The following is a 25,210-nucleotide window of genomic DNA, read 5'->3' as shown; positions in this document are numbered from 1 at the left end:
TAATAGTGGAAAAGTCTTTTGGGTTTTGCTTGCTTTTTAGTAAAAACAACTGATTCATAGCTAGCAATGACAGCAACTTCCATTAAAGTCAGCAACGGGCCTTCTGCACTCTTGTCAGAGACAGGAGTTGTAACAAGCTCATGTGTACTTGGTTAGGTCTTCTGATTCAGGTGGTCATCTACAATAAAAGCAGTTCACAACTGCATTCACAACTGGGAATTTCATCCCATTTACTTAGCCTAGGCACAGGTTATTCACCTTTTTTTTTACTATGGATGTTGGAAAACAGTGAATGTTTTATTGTTTTATTGTATCCTGTATCATTCTTGGAAAAATACTGACCAATGTCTATATAACTACCAACGCTAGCAACAGGTAGCAATGAGAATATAAATATCAGATAAATGGGGGAAGGACGATACCCTCTATCTAATCATGGTTTAGAATTTGACTGTTGAAATTTTATTTTAGGGAAGTAATAGAAAAGAAGCCTGAAAAGTTCAAAATCGAATGTTTGAATGATATCAAGAATTTGTTTGCTCCCAGTAAACAGCCTTTCTATGCTGCTTTTGGAAACAGGCCCAATGTAAGTCTGCCCCTTTCTAATTGAAGGGTTAAAATGCATGAAGTACTTCGGAAACAAAAGAAATCGGCTTTTCTTTTTGTGTCTATTTAAATTTGAATAAGGAAATGGGACACTGGTGCTTTGAGGGGTTTGGTCAGGAAAACCCACGTGCAGATACCTTAAATAAAAGCTGCTAGAACTGCTTATAAGAGAAAGGTTACACAGATGTGTTAGTATTCTCAGGTTATTATTAAATATGTGCCACCTTTTCATATTCTTTTTCAGCATTTTTGACAGGTTTATAACCTAAGGGTATTAATTCAGTACTCCTCAGTCTTGAATCCTTTTTCCTATCATATGGGTCCTGTATTTTCTCTGCAGATCAATGCTATCGTAATTGAGCTAGAGAGAGAGAAAGAGGGTATTCTAAGAGGAATATTGTCACAAGGAATGGTATTGTGTGGTATAGATTTTGTGCGTGTTTGTGGTCCCAGGCTTGGGAACAGGAATTAAGGGGTTGGGGGCAGGGGGAATATTTTGTTATGGCGTATATATGTTTTTTGGGGGGTCCTTTTTGTTTTGGTTTTTTGGCTCTTGTTTAGGGGGGGCTTTTTTTAAGGGGCAGTTTTACTGTACCCTTTTTGGATCAGCTTTTCTCACTCCTTCAAGGAATTGTTTGTTGTATCACATTCAATAAGGAAATGTTGATGCATGTGCTTTTGTTCATGCTTTTTGCAGGATGTATATGCCTACATGCAAGTGGGAGTTCCAGACTGCAGAATATTTACTGTGAATCCAAAGGGTGAACTAATCCAAGAACGGACTAAGGGAAACAAATCTTCGTAAGATCATTTTTGTTATTTCAGCTAAATAAAGTATTTAGGAATGAGATTACAAAATAATTGCAATTGTGACTATGATTCAATCTCCTATTACATACAACATGTGAAAATCTTATTTGCCAGAGACTTACAACTTTGGATACTTAATGGATACTTACTTTTAAAATTTTCAAAAAGAAAAGTAAACTGGCAAAATAAAATTGAAAATTGCTTCTGCAGTAGTGTTGCCTTATTTGACTATAGCTTTCTGGTCTGGACTTCTAAAGCTCCTTTTTGGCTACAGTTGAACAGTGACTAGACTGTTAAATAATGGTCTTTCTTCTTTTTTAATATAGGTATTACAGGCTAAGTGAGCTTGTGGAGCATGTGTTCCCATTGCTTAATAAAGAACAGAGTTCTGCATTTCCGTGCCCAGAATTCAGCTCCTTTTGCTATTGGAGAGGGCCTCTTCCTGACCTTAACATGGACGACCTGGCCTGAAAAATACTTCTCACCTAGAAATGGAATTTCATATTCAGCTACTCAACTTCAGTTTAAATGTGAAGAACTTTCTTAACGAAGATGCTAATTTATATACTGGTACCATAAGTCTTACTAAAGAAATCACTTTAATTCCGTTGGTTTAAAACAAAGAAAATGCAAAGCTACTGTCTATTTTTTTTGTGTGGGGTTTGTTTTTCTTGTTTGTTTGTTTGTTTCTTTATCGCTTGTCTTTATATACCTGTTCTAAGGCACTTGAGATTGGCCTGTCATTGATGGTCATGGTACCCAAGTGCTTCAGGGCAACTAAATGCTGAGGTAAACTATGACTTTGCATTTTCATCAATACAGACCTTATTGTAAACATAGGTTTTTTTGTATTAGTCTTAATAGTATATTTTCTAAAATGAAGCCAAAAAGTGTATGGAAACTGCCAAATAGAATGTCAGACCTATTAATAAAAAACATGGTCTAATGTTCAGATGGGCAATTAGGCCATTTTTGAAAGGAGCCAGAACCTAAGACCAATGTGCTCTTTCTCAGCTAAAATACAGATAATGTGTAGACGTTACTAGCCTGACAGACTCTGAAGACATAAAATTCCTCTTTAAATGTAAATATGCCTTTTGTCACATGTACAAGACTGTGCTTGTACAATTCACGCTCAAACTGACTCTGCTTAATTACTTTTTTTACATGCAATGCTTAAATTATTTCATGAGCTTGTTAAAATGAAAGTTGTCTTCAGATACTTGTATGGCTTTTGTTGTTTTCAGGCTGCACTATGTCATGTTAAATTTCCATCAAGAAACATCTTGAACATTTCTGTAAGAGTTGGGGAGCTGGCATTTTTATTTCCTTTTTCAACACAGAGATGATGCATATATGTGTGTGTGCTGTGTAGGCCAGTAAAACGTATGTACAGATTATATTCAGGGAATTGTAATACTAAAAAAATTACATATTTAATTTTTTAATTGTCTACTGCAGGTCTTTCCAGAATTCTGTATTGCAGGTTTTCAGTAGCTGGAAGGAAATGCAGCTAAATAGCGAGGTTCCAGGTATGAGGATGGTTAAATGCTGCAGAGCAGAAGAAAACCTTTTTTTTTTCTTTTTTTTTTCCTTTTTTTTAACTTTTGGGTTATTCATAAACATCATGCTGGTCATTCCTCAGGTTCAGATCAGAGCCTGTGAACAATTTGCATTCCAAGTCTAGTGTTTATCAGCTGTAAAAGCAGATAATATTTCTCTCTCCAAAAATACTTGAAGGCAAAGGTAGTTCTGCTTTTTAAGTGGAGTTAGTGCATTTAACCTCCTCGGGACAAATCTATGGTGATAATGTAGGATTCCACCAGCCCAGAGGTCTTAAGGACTACAGTCATTTAAACATCAGTCCTGGGCTTTCTCGGTGCACAGTCTTTCCTGTCACTCCTTAAGCAAGTTCCTAGGGCCATGCATTAAAGATCTTTCCAGGGGCAACATCCAAAATTTCCACCAGGCTCTGGGGCAAGTTCTCCCCCGTACACAGCCTCAGTGGGAGCAGGGGTGTGTGCAGGGAAGTGTGAGTGATCTTTAGAAGGCGTGTGTATAGCTACCTGCTGTGGTGCCTGCACCAGGGCTGCTCTTCTCAGGAACAGCTTGGGCAGGCCCTCCTGCTTCAGCTTACTTGGACTGAATGTAGGAAAGGAGCGCTCTTTGTTTCACTACCTGCAAAAGAGTACATTTGGAGGATTTTATCCCCCCCCCACCCCCCCCTGGAATATTTTTCTTTATCAGTCTGGGTAGTCTTAACCCACAGTTCTGATGTAACACCAGCTAACGCTAGGCAATTGGTGAACTGCTTGGGGGGGATAATTTTTAGATCACTATATAAAGGAAATTACTTTTTTTTTCTTTATAAAACTCTAGTGTACTCCTGTGTCTATAAAACATTAACTAAAGAGTGGGGGCAAGCAAAATCAACATGAACCTCTCTTTCAAAGCAGGAGTAAGTGGGAAAGAAAACGTACCTATCTGTCACGGTATGCCATGCATATAAGTGAATTGAAAGGCACCCTTGTTCTTGTACAGTGAGAACAATACTTTCTGTGACTGTTTCAGCAAAGTCTTGGTCCTGTCACCAGTCTACTCCGTGTTTAAGTGGATTTCACAGGATTCAACTGAAAGGATATTTTGCTTTTACTGGGCGTTTTTTGTTTTGTTTTTTTTTTTACTGTCAGAAGCTTACAAACATCATTCCATGTATTTTTTTTTCCTTTTTCTTACCTTTTATTCCATAGATTTCATTAGAAACTGAAATTTTTGTGATCACCAAGTGCTTTGAATATCAATGGGATTTGAGCTCTTAAGTTACTGAAATACTTTAAAATAAGTAAGAATCCAACATAATATTTTAATTACAAGATGAAATATTCTATCTAAAGATTCTATTTTACATAAACGGAGTGAAGCTGCCTCTCCTAAAACAGCCCTTTGTGGATGTCAAAATTTTCTTTACCATGCTTAACTTATTCTTGGTGGCTCTGGTATTACACAGGTTTTCTGAAAATGAAAGGACTTCATGAAACTGGGATGGGTTTCCAAATGGGACAAATTGTTACCAAGGTTTGGTTGTATCTCTCTTGGTTGATTTTTTTTTTTTTACTTGGTTAATTTTTTTCTCTTCACTTTAGTTCCATTCATCTTTTCAGATTGTCATAAGCTGTGGATTTTAAGATGGGGACTTGAGTAAACGAGCAGTGTGGAAAAATAGTATCAAGTGTATCTCCAAATGCATATAATTCAAGCTGGTATGAAGATGGGGGTTGTGTGGTTGTACAGAGCTCCTCATTCTGCTAACCTGTTGTTTTGCATTATAGGGATATCCAAAAAGTTGCTTAGTTAAAAATTTTGCTCTTTTGCTCTGTAACAGCTATAGTTTTGATCTTTGTTTTTTGATAAAATGTAAAAGTGTTCTTGAGTATTTCTGGTATGAGTAGGGAAGGGTTTTTGTTTTGTTTTGTTTTTCTAAATCTGGCTTGTATTTGAAGCTTTTCAGATTGTTTGTTAACCCTGTTTAGGGACAGAACATGGGGGCACTGTACCTGTCATTGCATACCTATGTAATTTGGACTGCTGGGCACTTTACTGATTCTAGAAAAGACATCTCATTACTATTAAACTGTGGGCTTGTGCTGCAATATTAATATGAAGTGTGGTAAATAAGAATTATGCGTTAGCCTGCCCTTTGTTACCTTAGTCGAGAGAAGTGGCCTGAAACTAATGTTTGAAAACAAGTTGTGCTATACTTACTTAAAATTAGCGCAAGCTAAATCATTCTTTCTGTGAAAGAGGAACTTCTAAGTGTGTACGTCTGTAGGCGCATGCACACCCCTGTTAAGACTGTGTTGTTGAAGATGCAGATCCTCTTAGCATTGGAACCATGTCAAAGGCTGAGTCAATGATACTTATCTGGGAATAAATAAGGAACATTGCAATTCAAAACTTGTTAGTGACTTGGACATTACCCATTTCTATAATGATTTAAAGATCAGTAACTTCAGTGGTACACACTTCTGGATTTTATTTTATTTTTTTTTTACTGTATCAAGCATGTTTGTACTTCAAAAGGTTGGGCTCTCATCCCTAACAGTACACAATTGCATGTGCAATCTTGGCTCGTGTATCCTTAGCTTCCTGTCATCAGTATATTCCTTCTAAAACTTTTTTTTTTTCAGATGGAAAAGTTTTAACGCTTGTGTCAACTCCGTTATGGAACTTCTGAAGCAAACTCTGAATCCGCTTATGGTAAAGACAAAAGAGATGAGATTTCATGTTAATATTTCATACAAGTCTTCTAGAAAATTCCATCGTATGAATGAGAGTTGTTCAAATGACTGTAATGCAAATTCATAATGAAACATCAAAAATACATAGTGAATTTGAGATGCCTTTAAAGCGTCACTTTTGCCTGAAGAAGTTTTAGTTTCCAAAGTTAAATTCTGCTGAATAGAATGGAATTGTTTTGGATTTTTTTACAGTGTTAATTACTTCCAGATGAAAGTCAAAACGTTGGTTTATTTTGAGGGTCGGGAAACTCTCCTCAATCATTTGTTTCATTTTTATGTTGAAGATGTGGAATACTTGATTGTTAAGCAACCCAATCACTAATAAGGTAGTGTGTTTAAAATTGTCAAATCTGTGATCATACCAATACAGTGTTTTTTGTTAAGACTGGACTATCTTGGGTACAGTAACCCACACTTCAGTGCAATGTTTATTGATGTTCAGAACAATGTTATCACAATAAACAAACTTAAACTAAAATTATTCTTCACTCTGTACTTGAGAATTCCATTCTCGTATTGCTAATTTAGTAAATATGGGGTTATTTAAATGGTATTCATATTTTACATGGAATTCAAGTTGCTCTTCTAAGGACTGCGATACATTTGCTTTCTCTCACACTCAGTTTACTTTTTCCAGAGTATTTATACAACTGATAATGTAAGTTTGATGACAGCAATTATTTATGTGCCAGTATCCATATGGGGTTATAACTAATGAAAAGCAAACATGCATTAATAATATAATCAGGTAACAGATGCATGTATCGGGAATACACAAGCTGCCTTGAAGAAAATCTTGCAACCGCACAGTTTGAGCTCTTGTAAATCTGCCCTAATTTGGAGTTTTATCCTAATTCTATCGAAGTTTACTTTTTCCTTTCAAGTATTGTCTTCCACGACAGTTGTTAAATTGCTTGAGGCAATTATTGTGAGAGCATCTTGAAAAAAGCGCCTCAAGCTTTCAGTAGAAACTTACTCTTCCTACTCTCTTGCTGGTGTTCGTAAATGCAACAAACTAGCAGCCTACCTTAGAAAATCCAACCGTTTCAGTCACACATAAAAGTATGATAGATCTGCATGAAAGTGTAAACTATGTTGTGCCTTCTGATCCTTCTGCAGTGTGTGTCGTGTTGCCGCAGCAGCAGACTCCATTTCTGTTGGGTTTCCCCTGTAAGCCTGCTCGCACGCTGCACCCTTCTCTTCACACCTAGGGCACTTTGCTCTTCACACCACACTCTCTTCACCGCCTGTCTTTCACACCTAGGTCTCAGTACTTGTTTGTCATGTGCAGTGCGCAACTATGCCAGCGCAAGCAATACACAGGTGACGTTGTCCTATGTACGCCAAATGTTTAGATTTGTTGCAAAAACATTTCTGAGCGGGCGTTGTTTCTCCTGTGTACATCTTATCCTAATGGACTCCTAATGGAGTAATCTTGTTCTTGGTGGATGATTTTTCTGTCTTGGATGTTAAGAATAGAATCATAGAATCACAGTTTCCAAGAATGGGTACTTTGTGTGTGTGCAGGGCACCGTTTCTAGAGTTAGGTCATGCAGGTGGTACCCGAGGGCCCCGGGAGGCTGCGTGCACAGACCTGCACCATGTTGGTTGGGAAGTACGTGTGCGCTCCCACTTGGTGCAGTTGCTGGCCGAGCTCCCGGACCAGTGGAGAGCTGAGCTGTGACGGAGCTGGCTGCTCAGAAGGGTTTTCTGGGCAGATCCCCTGCATGCTGCATGGGAGGATGGGGACGGTTCAGAGCTTCTGGAGGTTTCAGTGTTGGACACAGCAAGGGCTTGTCAGGGTCTTCTGTCTGGCAGGGGCAGCCACTTCTGTGCAACATGTTTTCTAAGCATGATGATACCCGCCGCTCTTCCTCCTCTCCCCTTGCCTTAGACAAATGAATCAAACCCACAGTGATGTTTCTGTCCCATATCGGAGATGCCCAAGACCCCTCTAATCGTGCAGGGGGCTGTAGCAAAGAATAGCGGAAAGACTCTAGCACTATAACCCTGTGCGGTATTTTTCTTCGTGGCCGAAGTGGTTGCCAGCCCGGCCTGAGGCCCCAGGCTGGCGTGCGGTGAGAGGGCCTCCCAGCCAAACAGCCGTGGCAGCAGCGTGGCTCAGTGGGAGAACAGATGTTGAGCTGCATAAGAGTGAGGGCTTGCATTAAAGGCTTTCGTGTGTAGTGCTTTGAACAGGGCACAATTAACTGTGCATTGGGATAATTACAAGCAATGCTAAGCCACCTCCTCAAGAGTGCTACACAAGCCTTTGCTTGTAAGGAAGTATGTCAGGTGATAGATACAGTTTTGACTAAACATTCATCTTTAGTCTGAATTAATCTGAATTCTGCTTTAAAGGACTGGGTAGGTGCTGGTCTCACCCCAGCACTGGGAGCTGGTGCACCTCATGTTTTCTTCCCAGTAATTTCTTTTGTTCCAGTCTTTCCCTGCCTTCTCCTTTTCTTTCTCCTTCCTGCCTCGCTGTTCTCTAAGCTTATGTTCCACACTTCTGATGATACTTCACGTGTACATGTTCTGGTGAGAATAAGCAACATAGCCTAAACTGTTCAGCCTAGAACTGGCTGAACAGCAGGGCTCAAAGGGTTGTAGTGAATGGGGCTATGTCTGGCTGGCGACTGGTCACCAGCGGTGTTCCTCAGGGCTCCATTCTAGGGCCAGTGCTGTTCAATATATTTATCAGCGATCTGGATGCAGGAGTTGAATGCACCATTAGCAAGTTTGCTGATGACACCAAACTGGGTGGTGCTGTTGACTCTTTTGAGGGACAGGAGGCCTTGCAGAGAGATCTGGATAGGCTGGAGCATTGGGCAATGATTAATGGGATGGAATTTAACAAGAACAAATCCTGGATTCTGCACCTAGGACAGAGTAATGCTGGGCACAAGTATAAATGGGGAGGGGAGTGGCTGGAGAGCAGCCCTGCAGAAAGGGATGTGGGGGTGCTGGTCGGCAGCAGGGTCAATGTGAGTCAGCAGTGTGCCCTGGCAGCCAAGGGGGCAAACCGCATCCTGGGGTGCATCAAACACAGCATGACCAGCCGGTCAAAAGAGGGGATTGTCCCGCTGTATTCAGCGTTGGTGCGGCCTCACCGTGAGTACTGTGTGCAGTTCTGGGCCCCACAATTTAAGAAGGATGCAAAGGTCCTTGAATGCGTCCAGAGGAGGACAACAAAGCTGGTGCAAGGGCTGGAAGGCATGTCCTGTGAGGAGCGGCGGAGGACTCTGGGCTTGTCTGGTTCGGAGAAGAGGAGGCGGAGGGGCGACCTCATTGCTCTCTACAGCTTCCTGAGGAGGGGATGTGGAGAGGGAGGTGCTGATCTCTTCTCCCTGGTATCCAGTGATAGGGCGTGTGGGAATGGTTCAAAGCTGTGCCAGGGGAAGTTCAGACTGGACATTAGGAAGCATTTCTTTACCAAAAGAGTGGTCAAACCCTGGCACAGGCTTCCTAGAGAGGTGGCGGATGCCCCAAGCCTGTCAGTGTTTAAGAGGCATTTGGACAATGCCCTTAGTAACATGCTTTAACTTTTGGTCAGCCCTGAATTCGTCAGGCGGTTGGACTAGATCATTGTAGGTCCCTTCCACCTGAAATAATACTCTAGTCTAGTCTATTCGCCAGGAATCAGGGCACTGAATGAGCAACTAAGACAGGTAAGAACTGTGTTGGCACAACTTCTGTGTACCACAAAGCTTATCTAACAGTGCTTGACACTGAATAAACACTTAAAATATACTTGCAAGCTTGACTGAGAAGCCAGAAACTGCAGTTTTAAAGGTGGTGGAGGAGAAAGCAAAAATTTTTACTTACAGTGCTGTTGTGTTCACTGGAAAGCGAAAGAGCACCAAGACATCACACAACAGGTAGGCTTTATTTGGACATATCTGCAGTCGTTTTCCATCACAGAGTTTTCTTCATGTTCCTGGATATTACACGCTCTCTATACATGAATATATGTATACACATGCACACATAAAGCATACTCTCAAATGCGCTATTCTTTGCTGAAAAATTATAGTAGTGTTCCTTTTTCACAATCAAGATAGCAAAATGGATAAATGCCAAAACCTGCTTATGTAGTAACATGTTACAAGATGTTCTTTTAAGTCTCCCATATACAAAGAATTGGCAGAGCTGTTCTTCTGCATCTTGTCTCAAGTCTGCAGGGTATGTTGCAAGAGGGTTGGTGCTGGCTCAAGTGCAAGTCTGTCTTGTGATGACAAGACACAGCCCCCAGGTATTCCTGGCAACTTGACAATGTGAACTCTGTGCCATGATCTGGGAGCAACTAGCAGCCAAAGCGTACCTGCTGATCAAGTCTCAGTGGAGTATATATTCCTCCCGTCTCCAAGCCGAGACTGTAAATGCATTTGTGGTTTTGGTGAAACAGATCCACTACTGTGCCGTAACATAAGGACTGACTTACTCAGCAGATAAAACTCACTTCCAAATGCATGATGTATCCTCAGGAAACAATTCAATCCTGCTTTGAATCTCCTGGTTGCAGTTGGGGAGCCCTTTACCTTGCATTCCCAGCATGTTTCAAAGCTGCATGGGGTGGTGAGGGGCATTTTGTTTCAAGTTGTCTTCCTATGCCTTCCACTTACAGCTCACTCTCTTTCCTTGACTATTTGTAGTTTTTCTTGAATGGCTGGTTGGCTTCACCAAAGCTCACTAGAGTCTCTCAGTGAAACTGCACAAAGTTGCTGCAAGTAACCTGGGGCACATTGAAAGGATACATGGTGGAATACCGCAGAAAAATCCTCATTGCTTTGAGTGGTCAGTACAGAAATGCCTCCGCTGTCTCCAAAGTCTTAATAGCAAATTAAAATAATGAGGTAGTTTTTCACATTTTGTGGTGAAAATTGGCATTCCTGCTTTGCTCCAAGCTTTCCTGGGGATATGACTGATATATATGTTGCCTTGTTGCCTTTCCCCATATCTACTCTAGGATACACTTTCCATGCTTGGCCAGAGTCTCTCTGGCTGTCACCATGCCCACTTGTCTTCAGAGGTTCTGCTGCTAATGACCTGGCTATGGGAATTTACCTGTCTCACAAGTGATGCTGTCTTGGGGACTCTGCTGGTTTTGATATTTGGACAGTCCCTGAGAAACCATCTTGCCTTGTGCCTGGCTAAGGAGCTGTCAGACACACGTCTGTACAGCTTTACCTGGTATTGTTTGGTTTTCTTCCTGTTTTGATGTGAAATGGGAGCAGCTGGCACAACAGATACTGTTTTGCCCAAGAATCTCGCAATCCTCATACACTGCATTACAAAGCTACCTACAAAGCAGATCTAAAAGGCAGCACTGTGTGTTTATGAAACAGGCAGCATATCTGCCTTAGAGCTCCCACTTACAGGATTTTTTTTTTAAGGCTTTCTTGGTTAACAGATGCTTCCTATTTGAGTTGGTGGATGCTCTTGGATGTGGTAGTCAAATCATGAACCCACAGTGTGAAACATTCCTTTCAGTGCAGGTTATTTCCTTGTTCTGTTGCTGACTTTCACCGAAGATGTAAATGCTCCATCAGTGTGTTCAGGGTATTCTGGAGCAGGGCTCTTGCTCCTTCCCTTGAAGCTGGGCTGTTCTGTATGGAGCAAACCCTCAGCGGGCCCATGAATGTGTCTGTGCTTCAGTCTCTTCCAGCTGCTGCTTTAGTGAATGTTTCATCCAGGCACTCACTGGATCTGACACTGGAACTCAGGTTCTCCCCTCCCTGCTATTCAGGGGCTACAGCAACAGCATTGTGGTCTTCCCAGCTGGGTGAACATTCCACCTTGCAAGCTCCAGGAAAACCACCTCATCAGGAGGAACTGAGCCACCTACCCTGATTACAACAACTACCAAGGAAGTGGTAATTAAGGTTCAAGTCTCCCTCAACAAAGGGAGGAATGTAAGACAGAGGTTCCTTGCCAAAGGTCATAGCTTTAGCCACCGCGCTGGTAGAGATGGTGGATGGGAAACTATCCCTGAAAGCTCTAAAAGGTGTCCTCAAAAAACACTGCTGAGATTGGGCCCTGCTGTCCCATAGTTTAGGGAATGCTTTACACCTGTGTACAAATACTGGTTATGCTGCATTATGAGGGCTCAAACAATCTCAGCATTGGCAGCAGCGGATCCTGGGTACAAGGAGAAACTTTCTGGTAGAAGACAGCCCTATCCCATTAGCGGAACTGGGCTTGTGAAGATTTGTGGGTTGGGTTTAGAAATCTACTGGAGCAGTTAGGTAAGGATTGGATGATATAACTTTTGCAACTCTAGCACTAAACTTGCACGGCTGATTCTTAAAAATGTCTCACTTGCAGGGGGAAAAAAAACCCAAACAGTTGTGTTTGCCAGCTAGGTGTCCCTAAGCACTCAGCTCATGTTGTTTGTTTCCATGAGTCATTTTTAGAACAGGCAACAACAATCTAACAACTCTTGAGTCACACATAGTCTGGAGCCAACTTCTTAGAGAACACAGCTTTCTTGAGGAGAGTGAAAAATATCCTAAAAGTGCCTCTCCAGCTTTCATACATAACAAGAAATTATGTTTTAAAAAAAAACAACTGGTTGATGTAATTGGCTTTTGAAAACACAGAAAACAATCTTTCCTGTCTGTCCCTTCAATTTTGAGACATAGAAAGGCATGGGACAGCAAGGGGCTGTTGATTTAGGACAAAAGAAAACCAAGCCCCCCTTGAACAAGCATGCGGTTGCTAACGGCATGCTAATGCCTCACGCTCCAGCACAGGTCAAGACAAATGTGCAGGGAAAGGAGCAGGGGGTGGCTCCCTTTATCAAGCTGTGAAATGCAAGTCCACCGTACATCTTCGGCTACTGACTAACAGCTGCTCTTACAGAAACAGCCTTCCTGCTACAAAATACATCCAGTCCTAGCTTCTGCCTATCAGTAACACCGTCTTTTCTGAAAGTCAGGTGCCAAGAGATCTTCCTAAACCAGGTGCTTTAAAACTCCACTCGCGACGTCCTTCCGGTGCTCACAGCTCCCCCAGCGCAATCCTAGCTGCACAGGGACTGACTTGGAGTTCCTCTCTGGAGAGGAACCTTTTTCTGCCTGCTTTTCTCAAAAGCAGCTCAACTTCCAGGATGTGACAGTTTGCTGTGGGAAGGCCCCATCTCATCACCTGGAAACAGCATTATGAGGGAGTATTTATTCCAAAACTAAGCAACAAAGGCGTAAATCTTCATCTGACCTCCTCAGGGAGGGCTTCAGCTAAACATACTGTGCTGCTCACAGCACGGGGAGTTCTTCCTTCACCTAAAGGAATTGTTTGGTCTGAGGCTATAAACAGCTGTTCTGGATTTGTAAGAAGGAAAATATACTACACAAACCACTATGATTAATACAACTCTATGCAGCATGAATAGACTATTAAAAAGATCAGTTTATAGAAGAATATATAGGTGACAGCTGAATAGTCCTGCTCTCAGTAAAAAATGGCTGGATTTTTTTCAGCCATGAAAGAGATCAAAATGCTAACTTGAAAGAGCCAAAAGGTAATTTTTGTTACCTCCACTGAGAAGTGGCTAGTATGAGAAATAAAATACTGTTGCCCCAAACGTGTTTATCTGTTTAAGCTAAGAAAGTTGCTTCATCCATATAAACAGATGCTGAACATTAAAACAAACCTCACTCAAAAGCACCGATGCAGGAGGCTGTTACAACAAAGACTTAGTGCAATGGTTGGTTTGTGCATTTGAGAGTACTGGCTAATAAGGCTATTTTCCTATACCACCAATTCTCCCTCTGATTTGTCTTCTACAATGCAACAAAGAAGAAAACTTCCTTTTTAATGCAAATACCGTAGGAGTGCCAGAAACAAGCTCTGTAAAACTTCTTAAACTTTTCAAAATTATCATTTTTCTAGCTAAGCACAGATGATTCAGATTTTTCTGATCTGTTTTATTCATTTCAAGCACCCAGCTTTAATCTCAAGAGCATCATGCTTAACTGATTGTCTTTTTTACTGTATCAGTTGAAAATAACTGTTCTAAATCTTTCAGTAGTAGCAGCTGCACCTTACACTCATGTCTGCCCAGTGGAAAGCTGAGGCGAGGTTAAGTTTCTCCCTGCACAACTGCTTCCACTTGACTGGAATGAGTCACTCGTCTCTTAGCACTCTGTTTGGCCCTTAAGGGAAAAAAGAAAACTGATGCAGATAAGTATCGTTTTGCTTTGCACCACCACAGTTAGCAATTGCTTTGAACAAATTGTTTATGCAAATGCACTTGACCCAACATATTATTAAATAACACAAGGACTAAGAAGTCATCAACCACATCCAATACAACCTCACTTTCTTGCCCCTGCCTTACTGAAAACATGAAAATAGCTGACAACTGTAAACTTCAGCGAAGATGTAAACTTCGATACACTAGGGACAATTTGATAAACTAAGGAGAAGACTGCAAAGGCAATTTAATAGGGAATAGCAAGAGCACAGTGGAAAAGTATCTATGGAGAACATACTCGTTAACAGGTGTTCTGCTTGTATGGGTAAACAAGGGCTTGGGAAGGAGTTCATTTAGCTACAGAAACACGTCTTTTGTAGCTACCTCTGGAAACAGGGGACAAGGAAAAGGTCTCAGTATAGACTATAAACCCATCACTGAAATCAAATATATAAACTGAATATATTAAAGCTTTGAATTTTATTACACTTAATTTCTTCTAAATATCTTATCCTTCTCTCCTGTTCAAGGTAAACCTAAACATGAGAAATGGAAGGATAAAGGAGAACTCCACTAAACGTGGAGTACATTTCGTCAGAGTCTGTGTAGGCCAGTTTGCCTCCTGTTACGACGACGTTCACTTCATCTCCTGCTTTGAGGTGAAGAACAAGGTGGAATGTCCCAGGACCACCACAGGTCCGTTTCCCCGAGTAGGGTTTGTGATACTCCAGCAGTTCCCTTCTGTACCCAGCTGTGTGGAGCTGAGCCACGCTTGCGTTGGAGACGGACAGCACTGCTTCTACATACTCATCCCTCTCTGGGGCCAGCACAGCGGTGATCAGGTAGCGCCCTTCATACGGTGATGTGAAAATGCCTGCAGAGAAGAGACAGACTGAGCTTTTCAGAGTTCTTCAAAATGGAGAGACCCGATCGCTCCAAGCACGATGATAAACATAAAGCGACATGGGTTACCTATTGCTACGTACAGGTAACTGTGACAAGGTCAGCCTGGGCAACTGACCAACTGACAGCAGTCATGAAGGCAACGGGTTGCTCCTTTTGTGTGAGCCCACCAGTCCGTCAGGACATAAGCAGATCTTGCCCACATTCAGAAACCTCCTGGCCTAAGCAGCTGCCGTGACTCAGAGCTGGGTGAAGAGGCGAGAAGCACCCACATGCTGTGCAAGTCCCCAGTAGGTTAAGGCATGCCTAACACCCGCAAGTGACATGAAACTGCTTGAGAAGGAGGCAGCCCGCAGGTATGGGTATTGGGGAGGCAGGAGGTATCACCTCCCTCCCTCCCTCCTCTCCCCCGGCTGACCCAGCTGGCTGAGCTGCAGTGAAGCAGGTTAGCAGGGAACCTCACCTCTGCTACCTGGGCTCAGCTGGCCTGAGGCGGGGTGAGGGGCACAACCAGCTGTGCTGGCAGAGCAGAGGTAGCGGTGCGTTGGACCTCAGTATTACTGGGCAGTTGTGGAAAACCAGCAGTGGCAAAGTACATGCCTGTTCACATCCACAGGAAACTTTTACCCTGGTGTGTCTGGTTTAGATGGACTTATTTTGTTTGTTCAATGAGGCAGCAAGGCACACCGAACATTGTTTGATAGCATCGAGCACTGGTAACCCATGCTACTGCCCATCTGGCATCTCTGTGGGTCCATTCTTTGGCTGTTACCTGTATTGGGGTTATAATAGTCCCCGTCATTCACAAGCACTTTGTTAAAGTGAACCACGCCGACATCACTGGAGAAAGGCTTCTGCGTGAGCCCAGCAGAAAATGACACCAGAGAGGCCGCAGCAGCAGCAGGTCCTAAAATGGGTAACAACATGAGTCAGAGTCACGTCAGGATGACAACACAGCCTCTCCCTGCGATGGTTTATAATCCAGTGTCTCTGTTCCTGCACATACTCCACTCGGACTAACCCAGTCACTTGAGGGATGCCAGAATTAGCAGCATACGTATTGCTGGCCCAGGTCCCAGGTGTCTCACCATAAAATTTACTGAGTACCATAAAATTTCCCCCTTGGCCACAGCCTCCCCTTTTTTTTTTCCCTTCTAAGGAAAAGGTACATGGCTGGTAAATGCTGGCAGTGGAAATCCTGCCACCTCTCAATTCAACAACGCTTCTGCTACGGACCTTCTTCAGGATTGAGGCTGCCCTTGGACATCTCCGTTCTCCGTCACGATCACAACAGCAACAGGAGTGCTAAAGGTGTATAGCTCATGCCAGCTTTCCTAGTCATGCTGAGAAGCTGCACACAGCTTGGATCTCCTACCTTCTCTGCTGAAGGGTAGTGAAAATAACTACAAGAAGTAACACTTCAGTATTAAAGCAAAGAGAACCATCCCTGGGGCTTTTCTCTCTCTCCAGCACTTCTCTTTTGGGGGACTTTTCACTCCACAATTTTTTCTTCCTTTCTCAGCAGATCAAACAGACACTTAGGTATTTTATAGTGGCTATCTGCTTACTAGCTAAACACTGCTGTTTGTTAGACTGGTGTTGGATGAAATGCAATTTGGACAATCAAGACAGATTTTTACTTTTAACAGACTGACTTAATGGCAAGTGTTTAGTGATCGACCACTTATTAGCCCCATTTTAGTTCCCTTCCCTCTGAACGTTTCCCCTAAGGCAGGACACACTGCTAGTAGTAGTCAACTCTTGTTGCTTTGTTTGGGCAATTAGGTAAACAACAAACACACTTAAAGTTGTCCTCAGTTGCTCTTTCTGTTCTACCCTGTTCACGTTAGGATCCATGTCTTCTCCATGCTGTTTCACCCCTGGTTCCTTCTTCTGCCTTCCTTAAAATAAATGTTTGGTTTTCTCTTCGTCTCAATCTGAGATGCCCATCAGCAACCAATGTTCAATTCAGACTATATCACTTAAAAATTGAAGTTTAAAAGTGACAAAACTTCATCTAAAATGGGGATATACAAATGCTCTGCTATCCAATTTTTCTTCTGAATAACTTGGCATGGGGGGGTGGGAAGAGAAGGCAGGGGGAAGACATGCCTGAGACTTCAGAAATGGCAAATAACTACCTTGATTTCCCTCAGGGGCTAGTAACCAGCTGCCTCATCTATCTTTGGAAATCTCCTTATTCAGTATTTTGTCTCACGCTCAGAAAACAGGACAGAAGCTCTTTTACATTACTGCTACCTGCTAGTGTGCCTGCAGGTGCTCCTGTAAGCCAAGATGAGGTTGTTTGAAAGGACCAGAATTAATTGCAGGAAGTCTACTTACTTAAGCAGCTTCTGTAAAGCTCCACCACCTTAACACCGCGCTACTTAGAGAAAGCATCTCTTTGTATTCTCAGTTTAGCCTGAGACTCAAATCAACTGAAAATGCACCTCAACTAACTTCTTGTTGGCTCACTTGGAAAGGTTTCTCTCCCCTGCAGTCATACTGCACAGACAGCACAAACTATTTGCTGCCTGCCCAGAAACGCTGTCCTCTCCATTTGGAGTAGCTACAGTTCTGTTCAGGTTGGTGGCATCTGAATAAGGGAGTGACTCCTGCCCGGGCTCGCCACAGCTTCCTTCAAGATTTTCCTGCACTAATTGCTGGAATAGTTATTAGAGTTTGCTGCTGAAATTGCTTCAGATCTGCAGCCTGGTTTAGCACACCATCTGTGTTTGTCCAAAGGAGAAATCTTAAACCCGTCTAAATATCCTGTAGATCAGTTCAGTGGGCAATGTAAGGAGGTGCAGTAAAGATGCAATGTGTCTGTGCTCTCTTACCCTCCTCCCTGCTTCCAGCTGGAACTGAGCCTGTTTGAAGCTTTCACAAGTCCTACAACAGCCCTCAGCAGTGCTTTTGCAGAACCTTACAGAGAGGTGAACCACCTTCTCCTACATGTCCCCACTTGCAAACATTTTTCTTCATGCAAAGATCAAAGTTCCATTTCTCTAGGCAAGGTCCAGGCTTGGAAACTGCTTTCACTTAACTGTTAGTGTTGTGGAATTACAAAAATCAGGAATAAAAGGTTTACAGCATTTAAAAGCTGGGAGCCACATGCACAGCTCTGATGAAGAAACTGCTAGGTAGATAAAAAGTTTCACAAAAGATTCAACCACAGTTTTACAGCTTCTGGGGGAGGAAAAAACTCTTTGACTTTAGACATATTCAAGAAGGTTTCACTTGATATATACATATATACGTAAGCAGGAGCAGGTATGCGTGTTCATGGCAATCTAAGCTAGTATAACGCATTCTGGGGAGTCAAAAGACCACAGAGATACATGGGTGGCCTTTGTTAGGTTACATCTACTTTCACCTGTCTGCTAGTTGTATTTCTGGTTCTCGACTTCTCTTTTGACTTCCCAGCACAGTTCATGCCTCCCACAGAGCTCAAGGGCCAGAAGGAGAAAAAGAAGGAAAAAAAACTCAAGCAAAACAGAACAGTGCACAGCATAGGTATTTTCTATCAAGATGAAAGGAGAAAAAAATAACAGCGTGTGATGGTGCTGCTGACAATTGCTCAGCAACTGGAACGAGGACTCTTCAAGAATCTACATAGAAGAGAGACCATAAGTATGTAATTCGTCAGTATGCACTTATGACTCCTTTGCATATGGCAAGAGGAGGGAGAATATGTCAGATTTCCTCTGCTTGGCCAATACTCCTAAATCTAAATGAGGGCAAAGTGCATAATTTCAGTTAGAGCAAATGGGACAAAAGTATCAGCAATTTATCACCTCCCTGCCTTTTTTTTTTATTATTATTTCTTCAGTTTGACCCTAAACACATCTCATATTCAGGAACATTCCCTCTGCTTATGGGATGGCCGTGCAGCACAGCACAGTGCCACACTGATTTCCATGAGCCAGTGCTCAATGAAGCTGGGCCCATTAGCTCTGCTCTGCTAAGTCACAGTGTTTCTGATGCAGATGATAACTCACTCAATGTGTTATGAAGAAACAGCTACTCTTCTCCTGAATCTGTTAGTAACAGCTCTTTCTGGTCTTATGGCTCCTACCTTTCACATTGCAGCAAGAGAAGGTTTGCCCTAGCACTTACCTACCACTCCTTACACAAATATCCATTCCAACCCCATCCTTCAGCATCCTTCTGTGAATTGTGCTGTTCTTTCATGCAAACAGCAGCAAAACACCACCACTGGTGCAACTGCGGGTGATCACATGTTCTTTACCTCAAAGTCAGCACACATGCTTTCCCCTGTGCTAGACCACCGATGCGTACTAACGAGAACACTGCTCCCTGTCCAATGATCAAAACAAAGAGCTAAACACGCAGCAGAACCTGTCACAAGCATGGAAAGGTAATTTATGTATTCAGTAAACTCTTTCTTCAAATCAAGGACCACCTACAACAACATAAATCTTACATTACAATAACATCATGCCTTTATATTTGAAATGTGTCCTACAGGCTTGCTGCCTCGAGTCACATGGAGAAAATAAAGATGGTTGAGTATCAGACAAGTAAGAAGAATTAAAAAGGCCAAACCAAAATTAGCCCTTTATCTGCAAGGATATATACAGCAGCATTTGCACAGTGGCAGGGCTCACTGGCTCAGCTGTTTTCTTTATTACACCGTACAAGGAGTTTCTTTTAGAGAGGAGGAACCACCCTCCATTGGAGCTGCAGGGTTAAGGACACAAGCAACACTGCAGACTGCGTGAAGGGGGAGGGTGGGGAAGGCAATTTGTGCTTTCAGTGAATTTTTTTTCACTGTGACCCTCTCTCTGTATGCTGATCAAAACACCCAAATCCTCTTCTTGGCTCTGTCCTTGCCTAGTTGTGTGACCTGGGATCTTACAAGCATTTTCTCATCAGTTCCCAGACCAGTTCATCAGCCAATTCATTACTTCTGCCTCTGCAATTTTCTTTGCTCCAGCAAACAAAAATTCTCATAACTGTAAAACTGCCATGCTTCAATAACATTTGCTGCTGATGTTTCTTTAAATAACAATTGGTTCAACTCTTTCTGTATTAAAAGGGATTAGGTGGATGTACTTAGGTCCTGACACTTAACTCACCTTTGTCATAAACTCCTTGCCTGTGAAAATAGAGTCTATATGGAATATTGTACCTTATACTCTCTCATTAACATTTGTAAGTCCTTGAAGATCTTTACCTACAACATTATATTACAAGATGCATGCAAACGGATATCTAATGAATCTGAAAAACTCAATAAATACTTTGGTATTGGATATATACAAATCGTGCCTCAGCATTTAAGAAGAGCACTAAAGTGGGCTAGTTTAATCCCAGAGGACAGAGTTGGAGCCCCCAACTTCTTCCTGAGCAGTGCTTTTATGTAACAGAAGCTATTCAGAAACAGAAATGAAAGGGACTACTCAGAAGGCCAATTTAATAGTACAAGCTTCTTATTTTAGGAATTACAGTACAAGAAGGTCTGATCTTCTTTCAAATTTGAATTTCAGTACCACAAAATGAAGTGGAGACTGGCAAAGACATCATAAACCGTGGTCCTGCATGAATTAGATATTAAGGATTCCTTGATGTCTTATTTAAGCATTAAGTTCCTCCTCCAATAAGCCAAAAATCTTTCCTTCCTCAGCTGTTAATTTCCACAACACTGTTAACTGCTGAATTCTGCCCCAGAATACTCTCTTTCTTTGCTGTTTATAAGCAGACACTGACAATTAGGGACAGTGGATGTAAATGCTCTAACTCCACAGAAGTCTAATAGCTATTTGCACCTCCTTACCTCTCTGTTTTCTATCACTGTACCTGCCATTGGGGTTTGCAAGGCATTTTGGGGAAAGTTATAAGACAGATCAGCAGGTATATCTTATATTTAGATAGGTCTTCAGGGGCACGGATCAGGAAAAGGAACTCCTTGGTCAAGCCCACCTCTCTCTGGATCCCAGGGTGATAATGTTTCTTGCAACATGTTCCACCAAGCAGCAAACAGGCACACTGCCTGCCACACCCTGCCTTTTCAACACTTTTAACATCCACCTACTATTTCACACAGTTTTAACATAAACTTATTAAAATACTGCTGTCTATAAACAGCAATAGATTGTACAAAGTGGAAGAAAACCCCCAGGAAATCCATTTATCACAGAAATCTAGACATCTATATTGGCTTTGCTGGCATCAAGATAAATGAACATTTCTTTACTTCTGATCCTCTTCCAGAAGCCTCATCTATTGCTGCTTGTTCTTACCACCACAATCCTCAAATGCAAAAAGACTGCTTTAAGGCTATGACAGATTTTTAATTAGAAAGTATAAATATCAGAATTACAGTTTGAACTCTTTACAACTCTTTTTGTCAGTCCTCTGACCAGTCTTCAGGACGTGTATCTGTGATTTTGTTAGGGCCATCAAACTAAGTCCCAAGGGTAGGATTTTGGATGCCATAAAGCCCTAATGTTTTATTTTCATCTATTTCTCATATTTCCTCAAACAAATTTAGATGAAATAATTCTTTTTGAAGAGGGTGTGGGAATATTCACTTTGATCCAGGATACCATTCCCCAGGGCTTGATAATATCTTGAGTATGACGTTGTAAGGCAAGCAGCACCCAATCAACGTATTTATCAAGGCCAGCTAGCATGTCCCACACAAGATTTATACCTGTTTATCATACAAATCCATAAAGGAATTGTGATATTAACAATTATAAAAAAAATTTTAAAAACCCACCAAACCAAGAAAATTGCATTTTGAATCTTTTTAAACTGTGGTTGTCAGTGGCAGCACTCCTGCTTTCACTGAAGTCAGGAACACAAGCCCTCATGATTCTAACAAAGCCAGAAACTCTCCCACGAGGAGGACCAGCTCATGCACTAGCTCACATACTAACAGTGCTTCAAGATCTTAGTCTTGGCCTTATTCATATCTTATTAAAGAAATATTAAAATCATCAGAAAGAAATCTGTATCTTCTCATTTAAAAGGGGAAAAAAAAGGTCAGTACTGACATTTGCTAGGAATTAGAAACCCTTTGTATTTAAAAAACCCACCGAAGTAACAATAACCCAAAATGAATTATTTTTCAAAACCTCAAAACCCCCATATTTTCAAAGGATGGAGATTATGTTAAAACATAAGAGATTTTTGCTTAGGTATAGCAGTGCTAAACTTATATATGAAAAATCAACACTGTTCTCTCAACCGTGACTTTCCAGGGACTGAAATAAACATTAAATATCTGTGTAAAGAATTTCTAGGAAACAACTGCCTTACCTTGCGAGTCTGTGGTCGGAGGAGATAACTTTGGATATCCTACAAAAGAAAAGTAGTATGTGTAACACAATACACAAATGGAATACCTTACGACAAAATATCACTGCAGTCTTCTAAAAAACATCCTTTGTTATCGAACAGCAACCTACCAAAATAGCTACCAAATAGCATCTCCTATGAAATGCTCAATTATCGTTAAACTGGGGTGGTCATGGCAAAGAAAACCGAATTCTTACTACAATGTACTAAATCCACTGCAAGCACTACGGCAAGAAAAAAACAATTTAAGTTTCCCTAGTGGGAAAGACTGCTGTAGTTACCAAGGACTTTACATCAGCCCTGTTGACCTCATGCTTTGTGCAGCCTTGGCAAAGGCAACAAAACTGGCACTGAATATGTTTCCCCTCCTTCTGTAGCCAGCTGGAGGCTGCAAAGGCCCATTCCCAACGGCAACAGCTATAATGGGCATCCACAAAAGGCTGAAAGGTGGCTGGTAAAGCGCAACAGATCTCGGTGTCACCCTCTAGCAAGACCCGGCATGTCTCTTGCACTTAGACGGGAGTCATTCACTATTAGTTTGGTTCTCTCACCTGGTGCTCCAGCGTACCCTTCAGCAATGGGCATGGTACTTTGACCAGCCTGACCATCCACACTTCTAAGCCGCCCTCTTCCTGACATTAGAACAGTGCCAGGAGGCCCTGCCTCGCCAGTCTCCAAGATGATCCCGGTTGTTCCAGGCAGAAATGGCACAACTCCTGACCCTGGCAGTGCTGGGCGCGGAGGAGGTCTCGGCTGCAGCGGCTGGAGAGGGGTCCTCTGTCGCGGGGGTTGTATCCTCGGCCTTGATGGCAGCAGGGATATGCCAGGTTGAGGCTGCAGGGGTGGTCTTGGTGGCAACGGCTGCCGTGGTACTTCTGATCGCCCTTTGAAATGATGAAAGAAGAGGAAAGATACAGAATTATTCGCCTAAAATAGTACATAAAATTGCATATTTTTGTAAAAAAACCCAACTTCAAAATAAAACAGGACTCAATTTGAGGCCACCTTTCCCCTCAGACCCAAGACTGCACTGGCAAAACTCCATTCCACTCTTGCCGTACTACAGACTCCCCTCTTTCCCAGCCTGTGACACAGGGAAAGGAATGAAGACAGCCTGTCATTCAGAGAGGAATGAGGACAAGCAGCAGTCAAATAAGCCATGAACATCCACCCGCCAGTCCAGCTCTGACTTTCTGCACCAAGCGGGCTGTGTATCACACCTTTTCCACCGGCACCTTCATCTCCATTGCGTGCTCTCTCTCTACCTTCACTTCAGTTCTCCTGAACCCCTCCTGCCCATCGCTCCTACTTTCAACTCTGTACTCACACAACACCTAGCACGAGGCTGACCCTTTAGCACTACCATAAAGAAAAGTATCCACAGCAAAAAAATGAGTAAATGAACACCGACTTAAAGATTTTTTTTTCCTACTTTGAAAAGCAACGAACTTAAAATTCCAAGTACTCCCATTACTAATATTTTCTGACAACAAAGGCAGAACCCTAGGATATAATCTACCAGAAAAGCCTTTATTGTTTAAAGAGAAGAGATACCATTAAAAGACTTTTCCAGTAGGGCAGCCAACACATATGACATCAGGGTTGAACAGCGCTGACATGGTTACATTTGTATCTGGTCCAGTTCTAACCCCTTTATAGGAATTACGGCTTATTCATAAAAATAAAATCCTAGATGACATTTAAGGATGCAGTGTCCTCCCAAGAAAGAAGCTGAATTACGTCTACATTAAGAACAGGAATTTACAAATGTGTAGATTTCAGCAGATGCAATGACAGCTTTTACACAGAATAATTAGAATTTCATTCTAAATTAAACATTAGCACTGGTTATTTTGTTTGCATTTTGAGACTAAAGCATGGCTTTAGGTGCAGGGATGGAAGTGAGTTTCTGGGGAAATGGACAAACATCCCCTTGCAAATTTATGCGATGCAAGTCATCACACCAGAGATGCCCCCCATGGTCCACAGTGGGGACCACCGCTCTGAGGTCTCAGTGGTCAGAACGAAGCACTGCAATTCATCACAGTCCAAAATCAGCCTGGGTAAATTCATCAGTGGCTAGGGCTAAACTGAATGGCTGTGCCTAGAAGCAGACGTGGTGTGAGGCTTCCCCTGGCTCTGCTGCACAGCTGGGGACCCCTCGGAGGGCCTTACGCTGTGCTTTTGGGTGACAGCTTACAACCAAGTCACGCAGGTATCGTCCGTGACTCATGGCTGGGGTCCAGGCGGTGTTGCTGGCAACCCACATGCTGTTTCGTGACTACTCGACACCTGCACTTTACCCTTGTGAATCTCGTTTCTTGTTTGCTAGAAAAAAATTCTTCCTGAGCTTTGCTGGCTGACTTTAACTGCCATGAGAATTGAAACTTATACAAGCAATGCACCACAAAGCTGGACTGAAGCTCACTCAGTAACTCTATCCACAAGGCAGAGGACTAAGGAGTGAAATGTTCACTTTATACAGGTTAAAATTATCTTCACAAAAATCCTAGGATTAAAAAATCTTACAAAGATTTTCAAAAAAAGGCTGAAAGTATCAAAGTAAATTGTTTAACAGAGTTGCTAACTTAGTGAGACATCTTCTGTCCACAGTGACATAGATTTAGACCAACTAAGATCTTCAGATTAACTTCATTCAAAACACAAATTGACAAAATACTTCACCTTGAGATGCACATAATTGTCGTTTCTCTAGTCAATTAAGCTGAGCTTTATTAAGACAACAACTTGGGCTGACACAGGCAAAACAAATGCATTTCTCTGCTTGCTTTTCTAAACCTTCAAATAACAATCAACGGCTCAAATCCCATGTCCTGTACAAACTGCTTCCTTGCATGCAACATCAATACTGCAATATTCAGAATTATCCAATTACATCTCCATAAAGCTAAATCCAAAATTACCTGCCTAAAGCTCAACTTAAAGTGTCAGTAATCAGATATGTGTGCGTTCAGAGGGATCTGGTCTGCCATCTTTGCCAACCTTTTTGGCCTCTTCTACTGAGATGCATCATAGCAAGACAAAGTACCAATAAATCACTAGATAA

The 25,210-nt window shown here is 42.1% G+C and overlaps 2 protein-coding genes across 4 annotated transcripts in view; one reads left to right on the top strand and one right to left on the bottom strand.

Annotated features, from left to right (window-relative positions):
- The window catches only part of LPIN2 (lipin 2), a 47,280-nt gene extending 41,094 nt beyond the window's left edge, over positions 1-6,186 (top strand). For 2 of the 3 annotated variants that reach the window (XM_072852686.1, XM_072852685.1), the window contains exons 18-20: positions 472-586; positions 1,304-1,407; positions 1,743-6,186. In XM_072852686.1, coding sequence (XP_072708787.1) covers positions 472-586; positions 1,304-1,407; positions 1,743-1,887 — 364 coding nt within the window. In that variant the 3' untranslated portion in view covers positions 1,888-6,186. The remainder of the gene's footprint in view (positions 1-471; positions 587-1,303; positions 1,408-1,742) is intronic. The other variant, XM_072852687.1, reaches the window with a different exon arrangement.
- A 3,420-nt stretch (positions 6,187-9,606) lies between these two features.
- Positions 9,607-25,210, bottom strand: part of EMILIN2 (elastin microfibril interfacer 2) — a 39,389-nt gene continuing 23,785 nt past the window's right edge. The window contains exons 5-8 of the mRNA XM_072852684.1: positions 22,695-23,027; positions 22,105-22,143; positions 15,587-15,721; positions 9,607-14,785 (exon numbers count right to left, since the gene is read on the bottom strand). Of these exons, the coding sequence (XP_072708785.1) occupies positions 14,448-14,785; positions 15,587-15,721; positions 22,105-22,143; positions 22,695-23,027 (845 nt within the window). The 3' untranslated portion in view covers positions 9,607-14,447. The remainder of the gene's footprint in view (positions 14,786-15,586; positions 15,722-22,104; positions 22,144-22,694; positions 23,028-25,210) is intronic.

This window comes from Ciconia boyciana, chromosome 2, assembly GCF_034638445.1.
Source record: "Ciconia boyciana chromosome 2, ASM3463844v1, whole genome shotgun sequence".
Taxonomy (NCBI): Eukaryota; Metazoa; Chordata; class Aves; order Ciconiiformes; family Ciconiidae; genus Ciconia; species Ciconia boyciana.
This window is presented reverse-complemented; position numbering and strand designations above follow the sequence as displayed.